Source organism: Pelodiscus sinensis, chromosome 24, assembly GCF_049634645.1.
Source record: "Pelodiscus sinensis isolate JC-2024 chromosome 24, ASM4963464v1, whole genome shotgun sequence".
NCBI classification, from domain to species: domain Eukaryota; kingdom Metazoa; phylum Chordata; order Testudines; family Trionychidae; genus Pelodiscus; species Pelodiscus sinensis.
Window position 1 is genome coordinate 7414511 of NC_134734.1, and position 21693 is coordinate 7436203.

Sequence of the window (21693 nt, forward strand, 5' to 3'; positions counted from 1 at the left end):
CAGGATGATGCTGGAAGAGGAGAGGGGAAGAGCATTGGGAATTGGAGGGGGAGGTGCTGGGAGAAGGCTTGACAGAAGGGGAGGGCATGAGGAAGGTGGGGTTGGAGCAAGTCATGTGTGAGGGCACAGGGGCATGAGGGGAACGGGGGCAGAGGATGGTGAGGGGGTGGGCATCAGGGGAAAAAGGGCAAAGGGAGCAGGGGCAGTGAGGAAAGGGGGAGGCACCAAGAGGGTGCAGGGCTAAGGGAAGGTGCAGGTGCCAGGGGATTCTGGGGGTGAATCAGAAGGGCAGACGCCTGCAGGGGAGGGACCAGCACCAGAGGAGAGAGGCGAGGGAGGTGTTAGACGAGGGGATGAGGAGGGGTAGCTCACATGATCAGAGTGGGGCTACTGGAGGAGTTGGCACGGGGGGGAGAAGGGCTGGTGGAGGGGGGCAGGTCTCAGGAAGGCTGAGGGCAGTGAGAAGGGCAGGAGTCAGAACAGCAGAGGAGGATGAGGGGTTGGGGGGGCAGCAGGCACCTGAGGAATTGATGGAGCAAGGAAAGGAGACATGGCAGCAGAGGGGAAAGGTAGATATTTTATTAATAACTTGGGTGCCACAGTGGCACATCCAAACAAGCCACATGAACTCAGTGCTGGTGCACAACACAAAATTCATTCTGCTCATGGGAGGAAACTCTTAGAGGGAACACTTCCTCCAGCCTCTCCACCCCCGCATTAATGTCACACACATTGGGTTAATGCAATTGCAGGATAGTTGCATAGGGGTGGGGGGCTGGTGGGGGCCAAACTAATCCCTATTGGTAGGAGGATGGTGGGAAAAGTCCTTGGGGGGGGGGGGTCACAACACTTTTTACTTTTGGTCATGTGCCCAGCTTGCCCGGAGAGGGTTACTGCCAGAGGCGTGGTTAATGGGGGCCAGGGGCCGTGGTTAACAGGGGTTAGGGGTGTGGCTAATGGGGGGGTCAAAGTACGTTTAAAAAAATTCTTTGGGTGCACATCCTAATGAAATGTGCTGCGCACGCCTATGGTCTTGGTTCTGCTGTGATGGTTCCCTCCATGCTTTATGAAACTGGCTTGTCAATATCAATATGCCCCACTCGGAGATACTTCGGACAAAATAGCTCGTGTTAATGTTACAGTCTGCTGGAACCGTTTTGGTGCATGTATCATTCTTGTGTGTAAAGTTAGAAATATGAACTATGAAATTGTTTACTGTTTTAAATGTGCTAATGAGAAGTATCAACAGTACCCCCCCTCAAAGCCTCAATGACTGGGTGATCAAGTTAACAACTTGTAAACAACCTTCTTTGTCCTGTACGTATAAAGGTGCTGGGACTAAGAAGACATGTGACCATTCCAGCTGGTTGTGGGACTCCATTTTGAGCTGGTAGTTTTCCATGAGAGGGGGAGGGGATGTAGAACAAAAACATCCCATCCAGGAGAAAGTCTATTTAAACAATGGAAAGCTATCAGTCCCTTTTCTTCAGCTGGCTGGGGAACACAGACAGATGGAGGCCAAATTAGAGTAAAGGACCATGTTTGACTTGAAGGCTTGCCTGAAATACGAAAAGCATTTTAGGGTAAGAAACTTTGCAATTAGTGTGTTTCTTTTCATTTTAATTTTGTAATTTACTTTTGATCTGTCTCTTTGCACTTGCAATCCTACTGTGTGTTCTTAATAAAAACACTTTTGTTTATTGTCAGGCCCAATGGATATGTCTACACTAGCCCGCTAGTTCGAACTAGGAAGGCTAATGTAGGCATTCGAAGTTGCAAATGAAGCCTGGGATTTAAATATCCCGGGCTTTATTTGCATGTTCCCGTCCGGTCGCCATTTTTAAATTCCACTAGTCCGAAGTAACTGCCCGTGACTACACGCAGCAGTGGAATGGCAATTCGAACTTAGCTCGGATTTACTGTTACTCCTCATGGAATGAGGTCTTAGTTCAAATTGGACTTAGTTCGAATTGCCGTTTCACTGCTGCGTGTAGCCACGGGCAGTTACTTCGGACTAGTGGAATTTAAGAATGGCGACCAGACGGGAACATGCAAATAAAGCCCGGGATATTTAAATCCCAGGCTTCATTTGCAACTTTGAATGCCTATATTAGCCTCCCTAGTTCGAACTAGGGGGCTAGTGTAGATATACCCAATGTAAATAATTGTTACCTGGGGGACAACCAGTGTGCATATCCTCCTTTCATTGGTAAAGGGGGCTTCCCTGAAAGAGCTTTCATTGTGTACATATTTACATAAAGAAAGATTTATTTAGGGGTTTTGATCCCTTTGGGGAGTTGGTTTCCAAGATGCCATGAACTAGAACTGGGTTCTCCCAGAGCTGAAGTGGTTCAGTGTCTGTATTGTTCTCGGGGGGGGGGGTGTTACCCCAACTCTGTGCCCTGGCTGGGGGAGACCAGAGGAGCTGGCCGAGCAGGACAGGATGGTGGGGAGCCCCAGAGAACAGGTGTCAGTAGCATTGTCAGCCCCCCTGGGGTAACTATGTTTTTTCTGTAGCCATATTAGCAGGCCTAAATTAAAGCCTTCTTCTGCAGCCACATACTGGAGACTGGAGTCACATACTCACATGTCATCTCAAGTGCATTACAGTAGAGCAGTGGTCTCCAACCTTTTAAAGCATGAGATCACTTTTTGAATTCAAGTGCATTCTGAGATTTACCTCAAACCCAAATACCCTGGCCCTGCCTTCTTTGTGCCCCTTCTCTGAGGCTCCTCCCCTTGCTCACTCCATTCTCCTCCCCACCCCCATCCTCCCTCACTTTCATCAGGCAGGGCCAGCGGGTTGGGTTGCAGGCTCTGGTCTTGGATTAAGGGATTTGGAGTGTGAGAGGGACTCTGAGCTGAGCTTAGAGCAGGCAGTTGGGATGCAGGAGGGGGTTCTAGGAGCAGGCTCTGGGAGGGTGTTTGGATGCAGGGCTGCTCAAGGCTAGGGTCAGGGCTTGGAATGCAGGAGGGAGTTCATGACTGGGGTAGGGTTTCAGGATTTGGGCTCCAACTTGGCACTGCACACATCAGGTGGCTCTTGGGCGGTGGTGCAGTGGGGCTAAGGCAAGCTCACCCCTGCCCTGGCCCTGCACCGCTCCTTCCCAAGGCCTGTTGTGCCCCCACTCTGCTCTGTGGAAATAGTATAGAGGGTGGGAGAGGGGGCACTTGACATCAGCACCCCTCCTCTGCCTCCCCTATCCTGCACAGCAAGCAGGAGGCTCCCGGGGACGAGGGGGAGGCAGCTCCAAGGCAAAGAGCAGCAGTTGCGCAGCAGTGGGGGGTGGGGCAGCTGAAGAGCCAGCACTTGGCAGACTCTTGGCCAAACCTCTCAAGATCACCTGTCAGAGGCTCCAAGATCTACCAGCAGATCCCGATCCACTGGTTGGTGACCACTGCAATAGAGTCACACCGGGCTGTGAGAAGGATTCCGTCCTAATGGCCCCCACTGTCACCAGATACAGATACATCTCAAGATGGGTAAAGAAAACTTAGTTAACAGAATTTCATCTGGCAAGAAACTATTTACCAATAGTTGTGGTTGTTGAATCCTCATTCTATGATTATTGTCCTCACTTTCCTATTGTTTGTGTGATCTCTGTCTGGCTTGTAACTGTTTCTGGCTGCTGTATAATTCATTTTTCTAGGTATAAATCAACTAAGGTGGTGAGGTATGATTGGTTAGGTAATTCTGTTACAGTATGTTATGATTGGTTGGTCAAATTATACTAAAGTAATTGGCTATGCTCTAGATAAGCTGGACTCAGGTTTCACTGTACAAATTGGGGTCCAAGAAAGAGATCATCAGGAAGAAGAAAAAGGAGAAAAGGGAAAAAAAGAAAAGGAAAGAGGACAGGAGGAAAGGAACATCAAGGAGGAGGAAGGAAGACCTGGAAGAAGAACTCACCTCCAAGAGACAGCCTAAGACCAGAGCTGCCAGGACTCCTCTGTATGACCATGAGGTGCAGCAGCTAAGATCCAGAGAGACTGACCTTGCCTGTCCAACAGGGGAAGTCTGCCGGACCTCCTCCGGGCCTGGAAGCTGCTAGAGGCGACCAGGTCCTTGGGAGCCACCGTGGGGGCAGACCTCCTCGCGGAGCCCCTGCTACACAATCCCCATCTACGTGTGCAGGCGGCGGAGTCCCCCTCGGTGCGCCGGAGGCTGGTCCTGGCGGAAGTCACAAGGATCAGAGACCTCCTGGACTACGACCGGGGAGACTGGGTGGATCCTTGGGCGTTTGCCCAGAGCATGGGGCTCTCCATCCTATGTACTTCCCAGCGCGTGCTTCTGGAGGTGAAGGACGCTTTGCCGCCCACCGCTCGGGTTTATCTCAACAAGGTTCTGTGAGAGGGTGCACCCCGCCCGGCCCTTACCCCCAGCCCTACCAATCTCTCCGTCGGCCCCAAGCCCCGCGTACCTCCCCGACCGCTGCCCCCTCATCACCCGAGCCGGCTGCACGCATTGCAGCCGGTCCCCTTCCAAACCACGCCAAAGAGTCACCTGTACATGCTCGTGCTTCACACGCTCCACTTCCCCACCCTTGTGTCCCGCCCAGACACCAAGTGGCAGGACCTCCTACCACCAATGGAGGGTGGGGAGCCCCAGTGAGCCAGCCTCTATTCGACCTTGGTTCCACGGCCCACAAGGGACATCTGCTGGAGAATCTTGCACAGCGCGGTGAGCACGGGCGTATACTTGGCGTGATTCACCCCCCACCTCCGAAACGTGCCTCTTCTGTGGCGTGAGGGAGACGCTGGCGCACATCTACATCGAGTGCGCCAGGCTACAGCCCCTCTTTCGGCTCCTCCAGAACCTCCTGTTGAGGTTCTGGCTGCACTTTTCCCCTCACTTGTTAATTTACACACATCCCATCCGTGGCCCCACAAAGTCGCGGGACCTCCTGGTCAACCTCTTCCTGGCTATGGCCAAATCTGCAATCTACAAAACCAGGGAGAAGAGGTTGTCCGGGGGAGGGGCCTGCGACTGTGGGGCCTATTTCCGTTGTTGCATCCGCTCACGTATCCGGGCAGAGTTCCAATGGGCAGCGTCCGCTGGCTCTCTCGAGACATTCGAGGGGCAGTGGGCGCTGTCCGGGGTTCTCTGCTCGGTATCCCCATCCAGTTCCCTCGTTTTAACCCTTTGACCCTCACACCCGTACCTGTTTTTTCCATTATTTGTCCCCAGTAATTAGTTGGTTTTTCTGGGTTCTGTGGACCCTCCCCGCAGGCTGGGGGGAGGTCCTTTAGATGTGGGCAGGCTAATGCCCGCCCACCTCCTGGACACCAAATAGTCAGGCTTGGTGAGCATGACACTGTCTGCTTAGCATATGTATTCTGCTTGCTTGGAAATTGTCAATAAATAGAGAAGAAGAATATTATCGTGTGAGGCTTTTTCAGTGGAAAAGATCCTGCAAAATTGCAGGAAGTTATGCCCTGAGCCCTAGGAACTGGGTACGGGTGGGTGTGTAAATTAACAGGGTTGCATCTTGAGCCCTAGGAATTGGGTATAGGTGTGTGCCCCTAAAGTGTGGAAGGGATAGAGACATTTGTGCCGGTAACACCAGAGAATAGCCCCAAGGGGACTTCTATGACTGCAGCCCATCACAAAGGCAGAGGGGGAGATCTGAGGCAGGCTGGGAAGAAGGGGTTCAGCAATCATGAGCCTTCATGCATGTCCATGCTGAGGAGCAAGCTGTGCATTGTGCATGTGCACTAAGGAGTGCGCACTGTATGTGTGTGCACTGGGGTTGTGTGCCTAGGCATGTGCACTGGCAGCATGTGTACTGTGTGTGCATGTGTACTGAGTGCATATGTGTGCACTGGGAGTACATGTGCACTGGAGTTGTCTGTGCACTGGGGGCATGTGTACTGTGGATGCGTGTGTGCACACTGCAGTATGTGCACTGGGGTGTGTGCACTGTTTATGTGTGTGCGCACTGGGGGTGTCATGTTATTAGACTGTAAGATGAATAGGCAGATCATTGTTGCACCCACTGGTCTGTGCCTTTCCCAAATGTGGTGCAAAATGGGCCATGGGAGGTATCAAACAAAAGCTTATGTGATGCTGACTCTGTCTAGGCCACTCATGCACTTGTCCACTCTGTGTGTCAAATTATGAAGAAGGGCTTTGGATTGATGTTTTCAGTGTTTTCTGCTGGGAGGAACGGTTGCTCAATGCTGCAGACAGTAGCTCTTAAGGGCTGCCAATTGACCCCTGAGGAGCACACAATGGCCCCTTGCCAGGGAAGGACCCACCTGGGCACTCCATGGTTCTGTGCCTAAAAGAGACAGAAACTCGTTTGTGGGTCATGTGATCAGCCCATTTTAGGAGGCACCAGCACCCAGAAGAAGAATGGGTTTGCGCAAAAACTTGCTGCCTGTCTACACTGGCCGCGAGTTATTGCACAAGAACACTGACGTTCTAATGTGTGAAATCAGGGCTTCTTGCACAAGAACTATGACGCTCCCGCTCAGGAATAAGTCCTCTTGTGCAACTGTTCTTGCACAAGAGGCCAGTGTAGACAGGCAACATGAATTTCTTGCGCAAGAAAGCCCGATGGCTAAAATGGCCATCAGAGCTTTCTTGCGCAAGAGAGCATCTACACTGGCACAGATGCTGTTACGCAAAAGCACATCTCTTGCACAAAAGTACATGCCAGTGTAGATGCTCTCTTGCGCAAATACTCTAATGCAAAAACTCTTGCATTAAAATTATTTGTGCAAGATCATGCCAATGTAGACGTAGCCTTAGAGTCTAAAGTACTGGACCAGCGTGCTCTTTTGGGTAAGAGCCAAGGTATAAATTGACCAGGGACTGTGGCTGGCCCTTTGGGACTGGGAGAACCTGTTCAGAGTTGGTGAGATTGGGTTTTATAACCTTTCACCTGGGTAAGGGGCAGTGCTGGTGGTGGCACAGGGAGCACTAGGGTGTCTACGGGGTGTGAGACTTCTTGCTGGCTAGGGTGGTGGCTGAAGTGCTCTGTGTGATTAGTTGGGTTCCTGACAGAGAAGGACCCCCAGTCCTGGGCTGTAAATAGCCCTGGTTCTAAGCAATTTACCCTGATTGATACTCTCAGCGGTGCCCAGTCCTCACCTGTGATATTACAGGGGGCGTGTGCACTGTGCATGTGGGCGCACACTGGGGCGTGTACACCGTGCATGTGGGCGCGCACTGGGGCGTGTGCACGGTGCATGTGGGCGCGCACTGGGGCGTGTGCACTGTGCATGTGGGCGCGCACTGGGGCGTGTGCACTGTGCATGTGGGCGCGCACTGGGGCGTGTGCACTGTGCATGTGGGCATGCACTGGGGCGTGTGCACTGTGCACGTGGGCGCACACTGGGGCGTGTGCACTGTGCACGTGGGCGCACACTGGGGCGTGTGCACTGTGCACGTGGGCGCACACTGGGGCGTGTGCACTGTGCACGTGGGCACACACTGGGGCGTGTGCACTGTGCATGTGGGCGCGCACTGGGGCGTGTGCACTGTGCACGTGGGTGCGCACTGGGGCGTGTGCACTGTGCACGTGGGCGCACACTGGGGCGTGTGCACTGTGCATGTGGGCGCGCACTGGGGCGTGTGCACTGTGCATGTGGGCGCGCACTGGGGCGTGTGCACTGTGCATGTGGGCGCGCACTGGGGCGTGTGCACTGTGCATGTGGGAGAGCACTGGGGCGTGTGCACTGTGCATGTGGGAGAGCACTGGGGCATGTGCACTGTGCATGTGGGCGCACACTGGGGCGTGTGCACTGTGCATGTGGGCGCACACTGGGGCGTGTGCACTGTGCATGTGGGCGCGCACTGGGGCGTGTGCACTGTGCATGTGGGCGCACACTGGGGCATGTGCAGTGTGCATGTGGGCGCACACTGGGGCATGTGCACTGTGCACGTGGGCGCACACTGGGGCGTGTGCACTGTGCATGTGGGCACACACTGGGGCATGTGCACTGTGCATGTGGGCGCACACTGGGGCGTGTGCACTGTGCACGTGGGCGCGCACTGGGGCGTGTGCACTGTGCATGTGGGCGCACACTGGGGCGTGTGCACTGTGCATGTGGGCGCACACTGGGGCGTGTGCACTGTGCATGTGGGCGCACACTGGGGCGTATGCATGTGACCGCGCACTGAGGCGTGTGCACTGGCCCAGTGCGGTGCCAGGCATGGCTGGTAACTAGCCACAAGAGCTGTAGGCAAAGCCAGAGACAGCATCCAGGAGCCAAACCCCAAATCCGGTCTCGCCCTGTTCTTTCCACACTGCTCTGTCTCCAGATGCGCCCATTTCATTCCGCTGGGCGCAACAAGCCGGCACCCTGGGCAGGACGGAGCTATGTGTTGTCAGGGCTGGGCTGGACAGCTCCCTTCCCAGTCCCACCTCTGCTGAGACCACAGGTGCGACCCACCCCACTCTGTCCTGACTCCCACCAGCCATTCACCATCACAGCAACGAAATGCCCCACATGTTCCCTGAAGATGGGGAAAGAAGGAAGCAGCCCCCTGAGCCAAGGGATCAGGGAGCGCAGGGCATAGGAGGGGTGTTCAGGCTACAAGGGGCTTGGTGGAAGGAGACTGACACCAATACCCAAGCCTTAGGAGTTCCAGGGGGATTAGGGGCCTATGGACAGATAACTATGCCCAGGTGGTAGGGAGCCCAGGGAATAGGAGCTGATGGGGGGGGCACAGATGCCTATGCCCAGGCTGCAGGGGTCTGAGGAGGATTTGCTGTTGCTTTAAAAGAACCAGCTCCTGGCCGGAAAGGAGACTCTGTAAATACAGGTTTCAGGCCTCGCTGCTGCCCTGTCCAGCCCCCCCCCCCCCCCCATCCCCATGACTGCCTGGCTGCAGGGTGCAGGAGGGCCCGGTGATGAGGTGTCTCTGGCTCTCCAGTGCAAATGTCTCCAAGTGGCTGTCTTCTGGCTCTGTGCCCCTAAGGCTCTGGCCACACACACCCCTGCAGGGGCAGGTGGCGTGTCCCCATCGCGGGCCGGGCAGGCTCTCACGTCCCTGCCTACCAGAGCCAGGCACAGGCCAGAGACCTTACTCCCCACCAAGTGCCCCGACACCTTCTTGGTGCTGACTCCCTGAGCACTGCTCCCCTGAGCTGCCGGGCTGTGCCAGCGCCCAGCACACCACCTGTTGCCTCTGCCAGGAGCCTGGGCATGAAACCTCTGGGCAAGCCATGTGGTGGGATGGTGCTGGCTCCAGGCTGCAGGGACAGGGCCGGAATGGAGACACCCAGGAGATGGAGCTTCCATGAAACCTCCTGTGTAGAGGTGGAGGAGAGGTGTCTGTGGGAGACTCCCCCGCAAGCTCAGCCCAAATTAACCTCTTCCCCAATGTCTGCCCCCCTCCGATTAGCCCTGGCCCCTATGGCCAGCCCCAGTCAGGAGTGGGGTTATGAGCTAGGGGATGGGGCAGGCAGGCTGAGCAAAGGTGAGGCAAAGAGGGGATCAGGGGTCTCTGTGCCCTGTGATGTGGGGATGGGGCTACTCATCCTGTGCAGTTCAAGAGCATGGGTCACAGTGCTCAGTGCAAACTCAGCCTGTGACCCCCCCCCCACCAGTGCCAGTGCAAATCCAGCCTGAGACACACACCCCCAGCACCTGTGCAAACCCAGCCTGTGACCCCCTCACCCATGCCTGTGCAAACCCAGCCATTGACCCCCCCTCCCTGGCGCCGGTGCAAACCCAGGCAGTGACCCCTGGTGGCCCCAGCTGTACACATACCCATGCTTTCCAGCACCCTAATTTATTGGAGAGAAGAGAGCACCTGTGATTTATTGGACTGTGAGCTAAACACAAATCAGGAGAATCCCAAGCATTGTTACAGGCTGGTGACCGACTGGCTAGCAGCAGGTCAGCAGAAAAGGACCTGGGGGTTACAGTGGATGAGAAGCTGGATATGAGTCAAGGTGCGCCCTTGTAGCCAAAAAGGCTAATGGCATATTAGGGTGCATTAGGAGGAGCATTGCCAGCAGATCCAGAGAAGTGATTATTCCCCTTTATTCAGCTCTGGTGAGACCACATCTGGAGTATTGTGTCCAGTTCTGGGGCCCCCCACTACAGGAAGGATGTGGGTGCATTGAAAAGGGTCCAGTGAAGGGCAACCAAAATGATGAGCACATAACCTATGAGGAGAGGCTGAGGGATTTGGGCTTATTTAGGCTGCAGAAGAGATGGGTGCGGAGGGATTTGGTAGCAGCCTTTAACTACCCTGAAGGGGGGTTCCAAAGAGGATGGAGAGAGGCTGTTCTCGGTGACAGATGCAGAACAAGGAGCAATGGTCTGAAGTTACAGTGGAGGAGGTCTAGGTTGGATGTTGGGAAAAATTATTTCCCTAGGTGGGTGGGGAAGCACTGGGGTGGGTTCCCTAGGAAGAGGGTGGAATCTCCATCCCTAGAGGTTTTTAAGTCCCAGCTTGACCAAGCCCTGGCTGGGATGTTTGAGTTGGGGTTGATCCTGCTTTGGGCAGGGGGCTGGACTCAATGACTCCTGAGGTCTCTTCCAGCCCCATGAGTTTATGATTGTTGCAATCACTGTTCTGTGTTTGCACCAAAGCTTGTACAAAGTGAGCCTAGTGAGTTATCTAGTGAGAGACGACAATTCACTGATTCTAATTGTGCTGCTCATAGACAGGACTTCTTTCTGTATGTGACATTATGAGTATCGTGGCTGTACTTGTATTTCAAATATTTGCTCCTGGGAGACTCCACCAGACTTGACCCACCTATTGTGAAAGGGTGGCCAGCCAAGTGACTAGGGGTGCTTTGCTGACAATGCACCTCAATGGTGCCGATCCACCTCGGCTGAGCTTTGCTGTGACTACTCATCTCGGCATGTTCACAATGGCCACTTGTCTAAGAAGGACATGGACAGTGATTGGTTCATGTGACAAACTCTATCTTAGGGACATGCTTTCACTTAGCAAGAACAATGGGAGTCCCTCCACGTGGGCAAGGGTATTAGAAAAGCCCTGGAGGAGCCTCCATTTGTCTTCAATCCTGTCTTCAAGCCAGCTCATCGCCTCTGAAGGGTCTCAGCTGTGAACTGAAGCCCAGAAGGACGAATGACCCATCCCAACAGAGGATGTGTTCCAGAGATTTGATCTAAAATATCAGACTATCCTATCTCTGCTATGGGCCTGCACCAAGCACTGTGCAATCGGTGGGTGTGTTCGATTCCTTTTAGAACTTTAATCTTTTCTTTCTCTCTTTTTGTGAATAAACCCTTAGAAGTTAGATTCTTTTGGGCAAGAGCTGAGGCATAAATAGTCCTGGGAGTGTGGCTGGTCGGAAGAAACTGTTTGGATTTGGGGAGACTGGTTTTCAGTACCTCACATCTGTGGTGGCTCGGGAAAGCTGCAATGTCTAAGGGGATTGTTTGTGTGACTTCCAGCTGGCCAGAGTGGCAAACAGAGGCGCTCTGGGCCTGGTTCGGTGCCATAGGGAGGCAGAGCCCCAGTCCTGGGCTGCAAGTAGCCCTGTCTCTAAGCAATTTGCCCTGATCTGACCCTCTCAGCAGTGCCCTAGAAATGCCCTTGTTATGCAGCCCAGCCCATTAGTTCTGGGACCCCCTGCTGGGGCTGCCCACCAGTGGACTGCTGCTCGGCAGGACCATGATGTTTTGCAGGTAGATGCACTGGCCTAGGGTTGTCTGGGAGCGGCTATGGCCCTCAGTGCTGTCGCCAAGCAAGCCCCAGGCCCGTAGATTGTCAATCACCATCATGCGCTGGAAGGTCTCGGTGGCAAAGTAATAGGCCAGCGGGTCCAGAGCGGCATTGGCCGAGGCAACTAGCAAGGTGCAGCGGTAGGCTACGTCCAGCGCTTCACTCTGCAGGTCCTGCACCTGGTAGCAGAGCAGCACCAGATGGAAAGGCAGGAAGCAGCCCAGGAAGATGGTGACGTTGGCCACGATCATGCTGCGGATCTTGGCGCTGTTGACCAGTTCCATGCGGGCGGCCGCACTGCGGCGCACAGCCCGCAGCAGAGCCCAGGAGCACAACATCATGACCAGGAGCGGCACAGCAAAGCAGAACATCATGGCAAAGGAGACGCTGCGCCGGGTGACGTACTGAGGCCGGCTGTCAAAGCAGGAAGTGAAGTTATTATGGTCTTTCTGGGTGAAGTAGGTGGGCACAGTGCCAGCACAGCTCACCAGCCAGACGCCCAGGCAGATGTACTTGGCCTGCTTGCGCAGCGCCTTGACCCGGGCATGCATGGGGAAGCAGACGGCCATGCAGCGATCCCAGCTGATGCAGGTGAGCAGGAAGATGCTGCCATACATGTTGAGTAGCAGCAGCAGGCCCGTGAGCTCGCAGACCTGGCGTCCCAGGCAGGGCTGCTTGCTGTAGTAGTAGATGCGGACAGGCAGCGAGACCACCAGCAGCAGGTCGGACACGGCCAGGTTCTTCATGTAGACCGTGGTGAGGGAGCACACGCTGCTGCAGCAGCAGAAGATGTAGAGCGCGACCAGGTTGAGCACCAGCCCCAGTGTGAAGATGATGGTGTAGAGCCCCACGAAGACAGGGACCGCCGAGACACCCGGGGTGCAATTGGAGGTCATCTCAGAAAGCACCATGGGACAGAGAAGCTGTGGCAGGTTCCCACAAGGCTCAGGAAAACAGGCTCCGCCTCACCTGGGATGGTCCCCTCCCTGTCGCTCTGTGCGCACACCAAGCAGTGCCTGGCCTCAAACTAGGAGAAAACAGGAAACAGGTGAGTTTGGCCCACTGGCCCCGGGCCAAAGCACCGCCCAGGAGTACAGGCATTTGTGAGAGCATGGTGGAGTCCTGCACACCCCACTCTGGGAATCCAGCAGAGCTCCTGCCCACACGCCCGCTGGTGCCTGAGCCTGTAAGGAGCAGATAGAGAGAAATGCCCAAATGGAAACTCCGCCTGGTCTCGGTGTCAGCTGCTCCCTGCATGCTCACGGCAGGCCTGTGCGCACGAGAGTAAAACACTAGCTGGAAGGTTACAGAATAACACGAGTTTATGGGTTCGACGCCAGCACACACAACCCAAGCAGAGCGAGTGGGCAAGCAGGCTGCTGTGTGAAGCAGAGAGAGTGAGGACACCCAAGCACCTCACAGGGAGCTGTCTCTTTAAGAGACCCCTGTGCGGGAGGTAGGAGTGAGTTGAGTGTTGCTGTTGCTGGGCAGCTTTAGCCTCCACACCCAGAGGCTTCTGGAGCTGGGTGGGGTAGTTTGGGGTAAGACTCCAGGAGCCAGCAGGCAGGGCAGCTGCTTGTCTAAGGGCTGGGTGGGCTGGGAGAAGCTGAGCCAGGAGCAGAGAGCAGGTTGCGGTGCCTCACTCTGCAGCGGGCAGTGATGGTGCTAACCCTCTCCCAGGGATCACGGGCAATGCTACTTAGAGCAAGGAGAACCTGGGAGGGAAAATCCCCCTGGATCCCCAGTACTGCTGTGGGGTTTTTTTAGACACTGGAGAAGGGCAGGGAAGCCTAGCCCACTCAAGGTTACACGAGTAGGCTGCCCTGTGAAGCAGAGAGGCCCAGCTAAGCCCACTTTGTGGTAAACATCTGGGCTTCGTCTACACCGGCACCCTTTTCCGGAAATGCTTAAAACAGAACAGTTTTTCTGTTAAAAGTATTTCTGGAAAAGCGAGTCTACATTGGCAGGATGCTTTTCCGGAAAAGCACTTTTTCCGGAAAAGCATCCATGCCAATGTAGACTCGCTTTTCCACAAAAAAGCCCCGATCGTCATTTTCGCGATCGGGGCTTTTTTGCGGAAAAGAAATCTGTGCTGTCTACACTGGCCCTTTTCTGGAACAGTTTTCCGGAAAAGGACTTTTGCCCGAATGGGAGCAGCATAGTTTTTCCGGAAAAGCACTGATGATTTTACAGTAGATCGTCAGTGCTTTTCCAGAAATTCAAGGGGCCAGTGTGGACAGCTGGCAAGTTATTCCGGAAAAGCGGCTGATTTTCCGGAATAAGTGGCCAGTGTAGACACAGCCCTGTAGACTGACCAGTTTTAGACCCTGGTTGCTTGTTTTACTCTCACGTGTGCAAGCAGGACTGGGAAAACCCCTGCAGAATTGAAGTGGCATCGGATAAGGGCAAGACAATTCTCAGAATAGCAGCCATTTGCCTCTTGTTCTGTCTTTTCTGGGTGGCTAAAGGTCCGGACCAGGTCGCAGAGAGGGTAGAAAACACTTTTCCTGAGGAGAATGGCTTTTGGGTGGAACCATGACTCTTGGAGGGGAACTTGTCAAATGTTCAGTTGCCAGACCTCTCCCCGCCCCGCCTCCAGAAAATGCCAGCAGGGGCAGAAAAGGCTCATTGTCATGGCAACCTCCTGGGGTGAGAGAGCCCAATGGCTGAAGCTGGTGTTTACAACGGAGATCCTGACAGACCCAGCAGTGGCAGCACCATGGCAGAACCAGCAGCTCCCCTGGCACACTCAATCTGCACTACAGGTTCTTCCTGCTCATTAATCGTCCCTCTGTTTTCCCCTGGCTGAGGGGTAAGCAGCTGCCGCAGGCTCCACAGGGCCACGTGGTCCCTGTGCTGCAGAGCCCAAAGCAGGGGGCCCAGTGCTGGGCAAACCCTTGGCCATACCACTCAGCCCTTCCCCACACTCTGCGCTGGAGGCAATGATGGCAGACAGGCACGGGGAAAGGTCCTGCTACCAGCAAGAGCCCTGGCAGAAAAGCAGACGTGTCTCCAGAGAAACCCTGGTCGTGAGAGACAGGCCAAGAAGTGGCACTCATGGGGCTGAGCCTCAACATGTACAGCGGCATCTTCCTGCTCAGGAGCTCCCCGCTGAGGGGGGAGACCAACCAGGGCTCAGTTCTGCCAAAAACCCAGCCTCCAGTTTCAGTGCCGACATAGGAGTTCTGGGGTATGTCGAAGGCAAGAGGATCACAATGGACCTGTCTGGACTTGGAACCCAGAAACCCACCCCGCACAGAGCAGTGCTGCAAGGAGGACCTGGGGCCGGCAGGGGCTGTGGGTCAGGAGTGAGGGGCACCAGCAGGGCTGGGGGATCCCAGGGCTTGGGTAGCTCAGGCTGCAGGTCAGGAGTGAGGGGCACCAGCAGGACTGGGGGATCCCAGGGCTGGGGTAGCTCAGGCTGCAGGTCGGGAGTGAGGGGCACCAGCAGGGCTGGGGGAGCCCAGGGCTGGGCTGGGAGGGGCTGCAGGTGGGGAGTGAGGGGCACCAGCAGGGCTGGGGGAGCCCAGGGCTGGGGTAGCTCAGGCTGCAGGTGGGGAGTGAGGGGCACTGGCAGGGCTGGGGGAGCCCAGGGCTGGGCTGGGAGGGGCTGAGAAACAGTGAAGAGAAAGCTTTTAGGCAGAGCGTTGGCTAGAAGGAGGTTTGGAGATGTGTGCAGAGAAGCTGTCTCCTGCCTTCAGAGAAACAGGATTTTATGTACGTGTTTCGCACAGGTCCTGACTCCAGGGATGCCAGAGCTGGAGCACCCAGGGAGAAAAATTAGCAGCCACCATCAACAGCCAGCTCCCCACTTCTGCCCACCAAAGGCCCCTGCCAATCACCTCCTCCATACCCTCACAGTACCTTCTGAGCACCTGTTCTAAGGTGTGAGGTGGCACTGGGAGAGACGGGACAAACAGGGACGGGGTGTACTCAGGGAAGAGGGCAGAAAGAAGTGGAATGGGATGGGATGGGGTGGGAGCAGGAGTGGGGGCTGGGGTTGAGCAGGATTTGAGCATCCCTGGGAAAATTAGAAGCCAACACCTGTGGTTCTTTGTAGCTAAACAGGATCACTTGAGTCCATTATTACTTTCTGTCTATGGGTGTGTCTAGACTACATGGCTCTGTCTATGGAGCCATGGAGCCTAGACACACCCTATAATGGAAACAATCACCAGCACTCTGAATATTTGTGAACTATTCAGGTAAACAAGGGCAACATTCAAGCTGCACATGAAGCCACTGAATGGGGGGATGTCGCGGCTAAGCACCTGGAACCAGAGTTTGCTGATGTTTGAAGACAGCTGATTCTTCAAAAAATGCAGAGAAAATATAGTCTTCACTGAAGTGTATTCAAGAACTTTGGAGCACAGTTGTGACATGGACTGGGATCTGAAAAAGCAGGAAAGCTTGTTTTTCCACTTCCAATCGCTGAGTAAAGACTAAGTGTGAGGATGAGATCAATTAGTTCTAAAATCATTAACGGTGAGGAGACCAGAAATAATAAATTCAATTCACTGAACTGCAGACGCGAATAGTTCCTTTGTTTAATAAATTCAGTTATTTAAAATGTGGAACAGATTTTTATATACTTCCTCATGTACTCATGACATGTAAAATAGTTTGATTTACCACCCCCTCCCCAGATAATTGAAAATGTTGGTTTTGTGCATTAGGAAATGGAGTTTAAATTGTCCTCCAAAGGCAACCTGGCACACCAAATCACCAGTAAAAGGTTCCTCATCTCATAACTAGGAGATGTGTCAATCCCTATTTTCTACCAGAACAACAAATGTTCAGAGAAGGACTCTGGCTTAGGGTTCTGTTATGCTGCAAAATGACTTAACCTCCTGTGAAGTGTATCCTCATAGCCAGCAAACAGACCAGATTATACATCCAATGAGAACTGACCACTCTTCAGGAACATAATTAAGTAAAAAGGCAAAAGATGACTAAACAAGATTTCCTGCTTGCTGGTTTGACTCACAGAGATTTAAATCAATCTGCCCAGGAAGAACAGAACAGCTGTTGTTAACAGAGCTATTTTAAGACGCAGTCACATTTCCCAGCCCGTGGGGGCAGGACAAAAACACCTATTTTCAGGCCCAATACAAACCTGTAACACAGACTCCCCCTACCACACACATACCACACTTTGCAGCCTGGACCTGCTAGGGCCTCTAAGCCCAGTAAAATGCATCCTTCCCCTGCATGGGGGTGCTGTACATGGGGTGAGGGAACAGCCAGGCAGTTCATTAGGTGTTTGGCAGCCCCAAGTGCTGGCCTCTGGCTGTTGCAACCTGACCCACATTGCTCCAAAGGCCGTGGGGGCTGCAGAGTCATGTCAAGCTGCGCTCCCTCCCCTGCAGTGACTCAGCAGCCACAGCTTGTGGGCAGCAAGAAGGGCGCCTCACTCAGGGAAAGGAACCCAAGAGGAAAAAACAGGTCAGCGTTTGTGCAGACAAGACGCATGAAGGAATTATCTTACCTTGGCTATCATCCAGTTCTCACCCGCCAGAAAGCGGGAAGGCGAACTCTAGTGAGGGGCACCGGCAGGGCTGGGCGAGCCCAGGGCTGGGCTGGCAGGGGCTGCAGATGGGGAGTGAGGGGCACTGGTAGGGCTGGGGGAGCCCAGGGCTGGGCTGGCAGGGGCTGCAGGTGGGGAGTGAGGGGCACCGGTAGGGCTGGGGGAGACCAGGGCTGGGCTGGCAGGGGCTGCAGGTGGGGAGTGAGGGGCACCGGTAGGGCTGGGGGAGACCAGGGCTGGGCTGGCAGGGGCTGCAGGTGGGGAGTGAGGGGCACCGGTAGGGCTGGGGGAGACCAGGGCTGGGCTGGCAGGGGCTGCAGGTGGGGAGCGAGGGGCACCAGCAGAGCTGACTACAGCAAACCCTGCCCCAAACCACATGTCTGTCGGGCGATTGTGCAAAGATGTGCGAGGTGGGTGGCAAATAGCCCTGGCCGTGGGAGCCATTCTGATGCTGGGTCCTGCGGGGAAGGGAGGAAGTGCCTTTTGTCACCACAGTTTGGAACCCCCATCCGCAGCCAGACGTGACTCTCAGCCGGCAGGTAGAAGAGAAGGTTTATCAGGTGACAGGGACACAGTGTGGAGCAGACTTGTCAGCACAGAAACCAGAAGCAGCCAGCATCATCCGTCCTGGGGGAATGGGGCCAGAGACAGGGTGCTGGACCTGCCCCCCCAACCATTAGACTAGATCATAGCCAGGCCCCTCCTCTGGCTTTTGCTCTGCTTCCTGGGGGAAAAAGGTGCCACCTGGTCACACACACCCTCCTGGGCTCAGGTTACAAAGGGCATCAGCCATTGTGTCCGTGGGGGAGGCTGCCACACCCAAATTCCCATCACCAGCTAGGTACTGGTGCAGTGCCCAGGGAAACTGAGGCACTCACATGGAATTACAATAGGACAGTAGAAATCATATGCAACATAACAAAGAGAATAAAATTCCCCCTTTGTCACATCCCGCCTGGGCTGGGTTTTACTGGCACTTGAGCTCTGGGAATGGAACGTCTCCTGGGCTGGACCTGGGTCCCTGAGAATAGCCTGGGAGCAGGGGAGAAGGAGGCACTCACATCCACCTAGGCACCAGAGAACCAGGAGCCAGATCCCAGACTGCTCCTTGGGCCTCCATGGAGGGTGGGATGGATGGAGGGAGGGACAGGTGGGTGGACTGATGGCAGGATGGATGGACAGACAGACAGAGGGATGGATGGAGCAGCACCATTATGGCTAGGATTGATGCTCTGTGAATCTCCAACCCCTGTTTCCTGCAGCCCCTCTAGATGGGGCAGGGGCTGTGGATTGGGAGTGAGGGGCACTGGCAGAGCTGACTACAGCAGGACTCTGCCTTGTGTTTCACACTCAGAAGTTGCAGCAGAGCCACAAACCCCGCCCCGAACCACGTCCGCCCGTTAGGCGATTGTGCAAAGATGTGCGGTCAGCAGAGCATGTTGTGCTCATGGCCTGCAATGGGTTTGGCTTGTCTGGGAGCTGCGTGCATGGGGAAAGGTGGGTGGCGAACAGCCCTGGCTGTGGGAGCCGTTCTGCTGCTGGGCCCTGAGTGGAGGGGGCGAAATGCCTCTTGTCACCAGATCTGGGGAGTCCCCAGGCCCTGCACCCCCATCCACAGCCAGACGTGAGACTCAGCCGGCAGGTAGAAGAGAAGGTTTATCAGGCTACAGGGACACAGGGTAGCACAGACTTGTCAGCACAAGAACCAGAAGCAGCCAGCACCATCCATCCTGGGATAGACTGACTTACCCCCAGCAGCCTGGTCCCAGCCTCCAGCCAGATCCCTCCTCTGGACTTTGCCCTGCTTCCCTGGCAAAAAGTGTCACCTGGTAAAACCCCCTCCCAGGCTCAGGTTGCACAGGACATCAGCCAATGTGTATGTTCCAGGGCTCCCTTAGTAAAGACACACCCAAAATTCCCATCACCATCTAGGTCCATGGTCACCAACCAGTAGATCACGATCTACTAGTAGATCTCAGGGGCTCTAAGAGTAGCTCTTGAGCCCTCTCTGAACTGCACACCTACGCAGTACATTTACATTAGATTTCCTCATGTAATGTAGGCGGGGCTTCAAGGAAGGGGCGGGGCAGTAGATCTTCGCCTGTTCTGAGACTTAAAAAGTGATCTTGGGTATAAAAAGGTTAGAGACCACTGATCTAGGTGTTGGTGCAGTGGCCAGGGAAACTGAGGCACTCACATGCAGTTACTAGGAAACTGTAGAACTCACGTGCAACTTAACAAGAGGAATAAAATCCCCCCTTCGTCACATCCCACATGGGCTTGGTTTGGGAAGGAGGGAGGGAAAGAGTTATGGAGGGGGGGAGGAAAGCAGGGAGGGAGGGAGGACAAGAGGAAGGAGGGAGGGATGGATGAAGGAGAGAGGAAGGAAGGAAGGGATGGGTGGAGCTATTACAGTTAGGATTGATGCTCTGTGACTCTCCAACCCCCCTTGTTTCCTGCGGCTCCAGAGCCTATGCACTTACTTGGATTAAGTTGAAAGTCACTGAACTTCATGGGGATCCCAGGTGATGTCCCTGGTCAAGACTCAGCTCCTCCCCCTGAAACAGAAAGCGGTGGGAAATCCTTCTTACAGTCCCACCCCTGGTGCTTGGGAATCACTCACTTGGTGCCCAGTCCCCTGCCTACAGCCCTTGGAGCCGCTGAAGAAAGAGTAGGGGAGGAGAGATGGCCTGGTTCGCTCAGGCCCAGACACCAGCCTCCAGCCAGACAGGCCCCTGCCTCTGTCCCAAGCAACCCTCAGAGGCAATGACGTGGCCCTTCCGAGCACTCACAGCTGTCAGCGTAGTGCCATGCTGCACCAGAACTGCTAGAGAAGCACATCGCTGGGCTGTGGGACCACCCAAGCAAAGCACAAACGCCGTCATGCCACCCCGGAGGGCAGAAAGAAACCCAGCACCCGGAGCAGTGGAATGTGGGGTGCAATTCTGGTGGCGCTCGCTCGCTCGGTTACAAGGGATCATTAAAGCACCTAGTCCAGTCCCCTGCGTAACCCCAGCCAGCTAGCACTGTGCGGAGCCCGTCACGCCTAGTGTACTAAAGCAGCTCCCTGAAACTGCCTGGCTCTGCAACATGGCCTGTGCCTGACTGACATGCCATAGCCAGCCGGCCAGCCAGGCAGGAACCAGACTGCCTGGTGGGCACAGGGGGACATGCTGCAGCCCTGGCCTGGCTCCCTTGGTCCCCAGGTCCGGGCTGTGCTCGTTGGCTCCCAGGTTTGACATGCACCTCCCCATACGACTGCCCTGGCCTCACAGGCTACGTCTACACTGCAGCGGGATCCCAGAATAGCTATCCTGCATCTTAACAGTGAGCCCATTATTTCAAACTGTAACAGGCTTGCTATTCCAATGTCCCTGTGACCCTCGTTCCATGAGGACTGAGGGATGTTTCGGAGAATGGGTTATTTCGAAATTGGTGCTGTGCAGACAACACCAAAGGACAAAAGAATCTATTTTGAAATAAAATTGAAATAAGATACGCAATTTGCGTGGCTCAAATGGTGTATCTTATTTCGACCTAGTGGAGACGTACCCACAGTGATTTACCAATCAGTTGCCAGACTCTGCAAGTTCACTGTTGCCCCTCACTTCATGGGTTCATGGGAGTTTCTAATTACGTCCAGGTCATGGATGAAAATATCCCACAGGTACAACTGAGGGAGGGGGATCTGTGACAGACTGCCCACCCCACCCACAGAGGCCCCACATGCCCACCCCAAGTTAGGCACCTGCTCCAAAGCAATTCCCCAGGGCTGAGGAAGCCAGGTGCAGGTGATGCCTACACTACTGGGTGTAACAATGTGGTCTGTGCCGAATGCAGGGGGAGAGGATTGGGCCTGGGCTGAAGGAGGGGTTGATCTAACAGAGCCAACAGGACACAGCTCATGGCAAATGAGCCCGCCCCTGCATTCATGGCTAGCCCAGGCCCACTGGGAAAGCTGGGAGAGCAAGACAGACACACACCCCTCCAGCCATCCCTCACACCCCACACCAGTGCCTCCAACCCTATCTCTCACCCTCCTCCAGCCTGATACCCCCAAATGGTGGGTCACCCGCCCCCCACAGCCCTGAGCCAGGGCAAGGCCTCTCACCTGGTGGGGCCCCTGCCCACCCAGGGCTGTGGCTGCAGGCACTGAAAGAGAAAGCAGGAACTAAGCCCGGTAGCGGCTGTGCAGAGGCACCATTGCGCCCGCCGCGCGTCTCGAAGCCTCTTCTCGCTTCCTGCCAGCAACAAGTGCGCAGGAGAGAGACCGCCCCTGCGGGCCACGGTACCAGCCAGCACACAGCACCCGCACCACAGCGGCCCCCCTTGAGCACCGCCACCCAGCCCTGGCTCCCAGCCCCCACTCTGACCCACCAGCCCCCACACCGCTGCCCGAGCCAGGGAGAGAGCCCAGGAGCGCTGGCTCCCAGCCCCTCCCCCAACCCACCAGCCCCTCACACCTCAGCAGTTGTCAAGGGACCTACTTACTGACTCAGCCAAC

The 21693-nt window shown here is 55.1% G+C and overlaps 1 protein-coding gene across 1 annotated transcript; it reads right to left on the minus strand.

Annotated features, from left to right (window-relative positions):
* Positions 1 to 8049: 8049 nt before the first annotated feature.
* LOC102460605 (lysophosphatidic acid receptor 6-like) lies at positions 8050 to 21466 on the minus strand. The gene is made up of 3 exons (XM_025187351.2): positions 21301 to 21466; positions 19673 to 19747; positions 8050 to 12689 (listed from the first exon to the last, which is right to left on the minus strand). Exon 3 carries the CDS (start codon positions 12571 to 12573, stop codon positions 11554 to 11556), a length of 1020 nt encoding a protein of 339 aa, XP_025043136.2. The 5' UTR covers positions 12574 to 12689; positions 19673 to 19747; positions 21301 to 21466; the 3' UTR covers positions 8050 to 11553.
* Between the last annotated feature and the right edge of the window lie 227 nt (positions 21467 to 21693).

Bases quoted from the DNA above. Each gene is read 5' to 3' on its own strand.
- LOC102460605 (XM_025187351.2), bottom strand. From the start codon at position 12,573: ATGGTGCTTTCTGAGATGACCTCCAATTGCACCCCGGGTGTCTCGGCG.